This window comes from Doryrhamphus excisus, linkage group LG6 (genome assembly GCF_037039965.1).
Source record: "Doryrhamphus excisus strain RoL-2023G ecotype Guam linkage group LG6, RoL_Dexc_Guam_v1.1, whole genome shotgun sequence".
Taxonomy (NCBI): domain Eukaryota; kingdom Metazoa; phylum Chordata; class Actinopteri; order Syngnathiformes; family Syngnathidae; genus Doryrhamphus; species Doryrhamphus excisus.
In genome coordinates, this window is record NC_136362.1 from 12,629,816 (window position 1) to 12,636,872 (window position 7,057).

The following is a 7,057-nucleotide window of genomic DNA, read 5'->3' on the forward strand; positions in this document are numbered from 1 at the left end:
CACAGCGATGTTCCACTCTGCCTTCTATCATTTTCAAGAGCCAGACTGGATGAAGTGATGAAGCTGCTGGAATCTGAATTTGACTGGGGAAAAAAAGCCACATAGTACATTATTTTCTGAATGTATGGCTTTATGCAAACCGTGTCAATCTTCCAGTTAGAATGGAGAAGACGTATAGAATTAATATTAAACAATGGATGGGATTTGTAAAGCATCTCTGGACCTGCAGACTACAAAGAGAATGTAAGTAATGCAGGATTTTTATGAAATGCAGAAAGTGGCATTATGATCACTGTAGACATATTGCATGAAAAACCACAATACATGACCTCATTCAGAAGCACTAGAAGCATAATTTTAAATAACAATTTTCCTATTCATGTTTACATAGTATAGGGTGATTAAAAAGAGACTCTCCATTTTAAAACACTTTACATATGTGTAAAAATGTTCTATTTTTTTGTAGGTTCCGTGATGTATGGGAATTAAATGTATGTTAGATTGGGTATAGATTGTGACTTGTCTGCTAAAGTATTCCAATGTGGACCAAATATGTTGATAATCGTCGTCTGCTGCCATCTAGTGGCATGTAAGATGATGTAACTGTTGTTAAAAAAGAATAAACTACAAACCTAGACTATGGTGAAGAATGTAATGGTCCGGAAGCAGGGGAGGGGGCGGTAATACACAACAAAGGATTACAGGAAGAAGAAGAAGACGAAGAAGAAGACAAAAACTACAACAATGGGGTGTGCAGTTTTTCCATCCTATGTAAATGAACTCAGTTTCCCATCATCTATTGCGGTGCAGTCTCCAGTTGTCTCCCTGAATATCCGAGGGAGGCCTTTCAACGGATACATACATTGAACACACTGCTCCTAAATTGCCGTAAGTGTATATTGTATGATAAATATGTGTTTGATGCTATGTTTTCACTAGCATAAATCGTACAATTGAGTGTTTCGCAGCAAAGACAGAACTTAAGTCGCTTTAACTTAGCAAAGTCGCTCGCACCTGGTCCCAGACTATATCCATCCAGCCTCCAAAGGACCAGCTGGTGTCCGGTCAACGAAAGCTAGGACGTTGTACTCTTATTTATGCGTACATTGGGGTATTAAATGTTTGAATATATGATTTCACATTAGGTCATTATCAAGCAATGTCGCGTTTCTTCGCCAACATTATCTTCACCACACTCGGTTCCTGTCTCAACCATTAGCATAGTTACGATAAACTATCAGGTTTGTTGCATTTACTTGGTTGCCTGCATCTGTCTTTGTTGTATCATCATGCCTCTTAATCGGCTTTAATCTATTTTTGTCAATGCACTGAGGCTAACCGTTAATGTTGACAATGTTTATACAGCACTATGTAGTCGGCCAGTGAAGACTAGATCTGTCGATGACATATTGTCCATCCTAGCTTTTAATGCTTTCTGTGATTGATTTGTTTTTATTTAATCTCATTTGCCTCTTTATTCAGGTTGACGACAATGGAGACAGCCGGACGTTCTGTATCAAGCAACCACACTTTAAACTCCTCAGGTAATGGCTGTCAATGGGAGGTCAGTGACAACATCAAACTGTGTCGCTTCCTCTGCTATGGCTCGGAGGGAGACAAATACACTGCCAGAGAAGAGACCCATCCCAGCATGGACAGAGCGGGATCCCTGCTTACCCTGCTTCAGGAAGGCCAAGGTGTTCAAGTCGTGGAAGAAATAAAAAGATTTTCTCAAAATGGGCAAGCAGTAAGACTTGACCCTTGCATTTTTGCCTTGGCTTTGTGTTCGCAACACTCTGAGGTGAAGACCAGACAGGCGGCTTTCAAGGCGCTGAAGGAAGTTTGCCAGGAACCTGCCCATTTGTTTTCTTTTATTCAATATAAGAAACAATTAAAAGAGGACATGAAGTGTGGAATTTGGGGACGTGCCCTAAGGAAAGCTGTGTCTGACTGGTACAACGGGCAGGATGCTATGCGTCTTGCTGCGGGTGTGACCAGATGTAAACAGAGAGAGGGGTGGTCACACCAGGATTTACTCAGGCTCTCTCACACCAAACCAGCACATGAAGGTAAAAACTATGTATGCTACTTGCTGCGTGGTTAGTTGAACATTTTCGACTATTGAATCATGAGAATCTGTGAATTGTTGCACGTAAAGAGGAGTGGTACTTATAATTGATCGTTTCATTTACCATGACTGTATGTCTGTTTCTTCTAGCTATTGCCTTGATCAGCAAATATGTAACAAAGGGATGGAAAGAGACCCAAGTGGCATACACTGATACGGACAACTCAGACGAGGTTGTCAAAGTGCTTTCATATCTTGAAGTGGTGGAGAAGGTCAAGCACAGTTGTGACGAAACAGAAGTCATCAATTTGATTGAGGAGCACAAATTGGAGAGGGAGCAGCTTCTTACAGATCACCTGAAGTCCAAATCAGTAAGCATTTGTTTGCATTACTTTATTGTATTGAGTCATAGTGAAGCATTGAATTTTTTCCATCAAATCAGTTCATGAAGGTCACAGTCTTAATGCTCCTTGTGCTCTGCTAATCCATCTAGTGGATAAAAAGAATAAAACAAGGCAAACTGTTGACATTGTTTCACTATACAGCCGTCCTTCGTTTGTTGCAGTTAATTGGTTCCAGATAAGTGAATTTCCATCAAGTAGGATTTAATATTAATAATGCTGTTGTCTCATCAAGGAAACATTTTTAGTATATTACTGTATTGCAATCTACAGTAGCTAGCTGATGTCACACACATCACTTCCCAGGCCCCTCCTCTCAATGGCGCACATTTTCGTTTCATTTTCTACCGCTTTTCCTCACGAGGTTCGCGGGGGTTGCTGGAGCCTATCCCAGCTGTCTTCGGGCGAGAGGCGGGGTACACCCTGGACTGGTCGCCAGCCAATCACAGAGCACACATAGACAAACAACCATTCACACTCACATTTGAGACATTCGTGACGTATTTTTTTATGCCATGACTTACAGTCTGAGGTATATGAGTTGATGAATATAAATTCTAGTGTCGGTGAATATAATTAGGTAGCACACATGCAAAGTATTACTGTGTTTGGCAGTCAAGACATACGTACCTCCTTGTCTTCTTCACTGGCGCCACCATGTTATCCCTTAACATGTCATGACCACTTGTAAATTAGATCAGGACTTCATCAGTGCAAATTTCTGAGTTAAGCAGCACTTCACCAGGCTACCGAATGGAAAGACTTCGAGTCAATGTTGATATTTGTCCAATACCACCAACAAAACAAAACAAGTATCTGATTATATCAGCTATGCTGTTCTATTCTAACAAAGTAGCAAAGAGTAGGAGTGATTTCCCAATGTCAGTATTGTTATCTTAAACACCAAAAAAAATGTGCAAAACTTGTCATGCACAAGTTTCCTGTGGGGGCACAGAACTTTAATAAGTTTAATAATATGCCCAGCCTCATTGAGCATTTGAAGCAGCATCACAAAATGAGGATTTTTTCTCTAAGCAGTCAGAATCAGGGAACTCAAACAATAAGTGACATTTGTGTCATGCCAATGTTACCAATACAGAAGGCTGCAATATCGGTATGAAGTAACTTCTAAACGAGAAACCGATACACGCTTCACTACATACCTCCTGGATTTCTCGACACACAATCCTAATCCCAATTCACCCATTACTAATGATGCAGATCTCATACAGTGTGCATGTTTGTTATATCGTCGACCCTCTTTTGAGTGTGCCTTTTTTCAAGGTTTGGCGGGCATTGTTAAAGGAAATGCCTCTCCAATCCGTACTAAGGATGCTGGGAAAGATGACGGTCAAAAAGGTGCTTCAACCTGACAGCATGGAAACACGAGCGCTGTGTGACAGAATCCAGAGTGAAGCAGCGCTAAAGAAGGCATGAAGAAAAGTTGTGCTCAATCACTTCTATGCTTGATATGTCTATTTTGTAATCAATGGTAATTGTGTTTTTTTCTAGGCTAAAGTACACCCTTTCAGCATCCAACTGGCTTGTGAAAACTACAAAAGAGGACAGGGCTATCAAGGTAAAACAAAATGGGCAGCTGATAGCAGTATCCTCAAAGCCCTGGACTCCGCCTTATATAAGAGTTTTATGGTAAGTTGTTTGCGTAATCAAAACCTGTGCCTCACTCACAAAGAAGACAGCATCCATTATGACCAGCTAACACAAATGAACTCTTCTTTGCCAGAATGTGGAGCCAGCCGGTAAAAACTTTGTTGTGGCCGTTGATGTGAGCACATCATTGACCAGTGTTGTCCCGGGGACGTCAATCAGCACTGCAGTCGCTGCGGCAGTAATTGCAATGGTGAGACACGTAATTACCACTGGAACAGCTGCTCATTCAATCATGGTTTTTGGACACCCCTTCCAAATTAAGGAGTCTGATGACATACTCTGGATACAGCATGGTTATTTTTACTCACTGGCTCATCCGGCATGCCAAACTCTTCCAGAAAGGAATGTTTGTAATGTTACAACAGACAGTATGTCCTGCATCACTTTGACGGTTTAGTATCTGTGAACTGACCTCCCAATTTGTTGTCATTGTGCTGTTACAATAGATTCAGCTAATGTTAGCAGTTAAACTTTGCCAAATCGCTGTCTTTAGTGATCGTCAAACATAAGTGACGTGTGTGTAAAATGGGGCGTGGCTAATGTGGCCAGAGCAGGAAGATGGCTGAATATAATGCTTGGACGCACAGTCAGAAGTTACGCCCTACAGTGACAGTTAATTATGAGATGTTTTGATTTCTGTTTTTTCTTTGTTTGAAGACCTTCCCTGTGTGTCCATGCAGGTGTTTGTCAGAACAGAGGCTAACACGCATGTGCTGGCCTACTCTGAAGGAGCTTTGAAGCTGTGCTCTGTATCTGCTGACATGACTCTGGCGCAAACTACTGATGAACTAGTAAAGGTACCAAACCTGAAAATTGTTTTAAAAAAGTAACGTTGACTGCCAAAGACTACAGATGAAAGTTTTATGCATCTTGTGTAATGGTGTCAGGAGAGCTAGTATTTGTCAAGAAATGTTGTTGTTGAGCGCTGACCTTTGCATGTTCCAGATCCCTGGAGGGAGCACTGATTGCACTCTTCCCATCACATGGGCCACAAAAAAGGGCAAAGCTGTGGATGTGTTCATCATTCTCACCAACAACCCAGTGTGGACTTTCACTGCCAGCCCAGTGGAGACTCTGAAGAAGCACAGACAAGTACATTTAGTTTGCTCAATGATATCTAAGTGAATGATGAGTAATAGCTGCTGTTTCCAAAAGTGACTGCAAAGATACTACGTTAAGTCATATTTACTGCATAATTGTTCGTATTGGCAATTGCCGGCACGGCGGTCGAGTGGTTAGCTCCTCACAGCTAGGAGACTAGGGTTCAATTCCACCCTCTGCCATCTCTGTGTGGAGTTTGCATGTTCTCCCCGTGCATGCGTGGGTTTTCTCCGGGTACTCCGGTTTCATCCCACATTCCAAAAACATGCTAGGTTAATTGGCGACTCCAAATTGTCCATAGGCATGAATGTGAGTGTGAATGGTTGTTTGTCTATATGTGCCCTGTGATTGGCTGACGACCAGACCCCGCCTCTCGCCCAAAGACAGCTGGGATAGGCTCCAGCACCCCCCGCGACCCTCGTGAGGAAAAGCAGTAGAAAATGAATGAATCTCAAAACAGTTATGTATGTATATTTTTCTGTGTGCATTATCTCTACAGAAAACAGGATGCCATTCCAAGTTGGTGATGTGTGGAATGACATCAGTCGGACACACCATCGCAGACACAGAGGACAGAGGCCTACTGAGTATCAGCGGCTTTGATCTTGGTGCCTTTAGCGTCATTCGTAACGTAGCACAGGATCTAATGTAAAAAGTGTTTAATGAAGGAACACAGCCGAACGATTCGGCTCAGACTAGAATATAGAGACAGACAAAGTGTCCAAAGTGGACAACACTCTCAAAATATAATGTGCATATGTTTTCTTGCTTGGAAAAAGCATATAACATATGATTGCATATAGTGCTGTTAAAACTTGAGCTCAATCAGCAACACTTTTTCATTTGCTGTTGAAATGCTGAGACACATGAGGACCGTCAACATGAAGACAGATGGCGTCATGGTCGTGCACTGCTACTGAATGCAGCATCATGTAAAGTTTAGTGACTTTTGATTGGCGTGTGTAGTGATGTGCTTTATACAGAGGCTTAACAGCAGATGTAGCCTATTTTTATTGGAAAGGTTAGAGTTTGAGTGATGACTTAGCAAGACGGGTCTGAAGGTATTTTCCAAGGGTATTCCATTTCTAGGAAAAGCACCAATGTTTGGAATTTTTACATGTTAAATTCTCAGATTTGTGTTCTGAAATGTTTTGAGTACATTGCTGTTTACAGTTACATTTACTCACAGGAGTAGTGTATCAATAGTGGTTTATTTTTTCATTCCACAATGTCAAATTAATTTTAAGTTTAAAAAAAAATGCAAGAATTTACATTTTGCACAGTTGAATTTTAGGGAGGTTGTAAGTAGAGCTTCAGAAAAGGAATGGGAGTAAGCAACTGATGTTCATCAGCTGATTCAAAGTTTAAGACCACTCAGACTTTAAAGCAGTTGCCAATTGTTGCCATTGTTGTCCAAATTTGGACATTTTCTGGTAGGTGGTCACACTGTTATGATCTTGCGATGGCAACACACTAGCTTTGAGCGTGTAATCCATGTTGTTATTGGTATGGAGTGTAGTCCAATAACCCAGACGGCATCTGCAAGAGGGCTTTTAAGAACAAAAAACATATTCAAAGACCTCGACTCCTTCAACGTTACAAAATTGCCAGTTGCACCAAACATGTGACATTGAAAGGTGGAAGAAAACTTTCATTATCTGATGAGAAATTTTGTAACCTTGATGGCTCTGATGGTTTCCAGCTTTACTGGCATGACAAGGAGATCTCACATGGGTATAGTGGAGCTTCAGGTTGTTCAGGAGTGTCAAACGGCAGCTGGCAATGTGGAGATGTGGCTGAAGGGCCTTGTCTGTGG

At 41.5% G+C, this 7,057-nt stretch overlaps 1 protein-coding gene across 1 annotated transcript; it reads left to right on the forward strand.

Moving 5' to 3' along the window:
- Positions 1 to 780: 780 nt before the first annotated feature.
- On the forward strand, positions 781 to 6,482 carry ro60 (Ro60, Y RNA binding protein). Its single transcript, XM_058069197.2, has 9 exons — positions 781 to 888; positions 1,483 to 2,069; positions 2,219 to 2,439; positions 3,754 to 3,900; positions 3,982 to 4,119; positions 4,214 to 4,330; positions 4,821 to 4,937; positions 5,086 to 5,232; positions 5,741 to 6,482. Exons 2-9 carry the CDS (start codon positions 1,493 to 1,495, stop codon positions 5,891 to 5,893), a joined length of 1,617 nt encoding a protein of 538 aa, XP_057925180.2. The 5' UTR covers positions 781 to 888; positions 1,483 to 1,492; the 3' UTR covers positions 5,894 to 6,482.
- Positions 6,483 to 7,057: the final 575 nt, after the last annotated feature.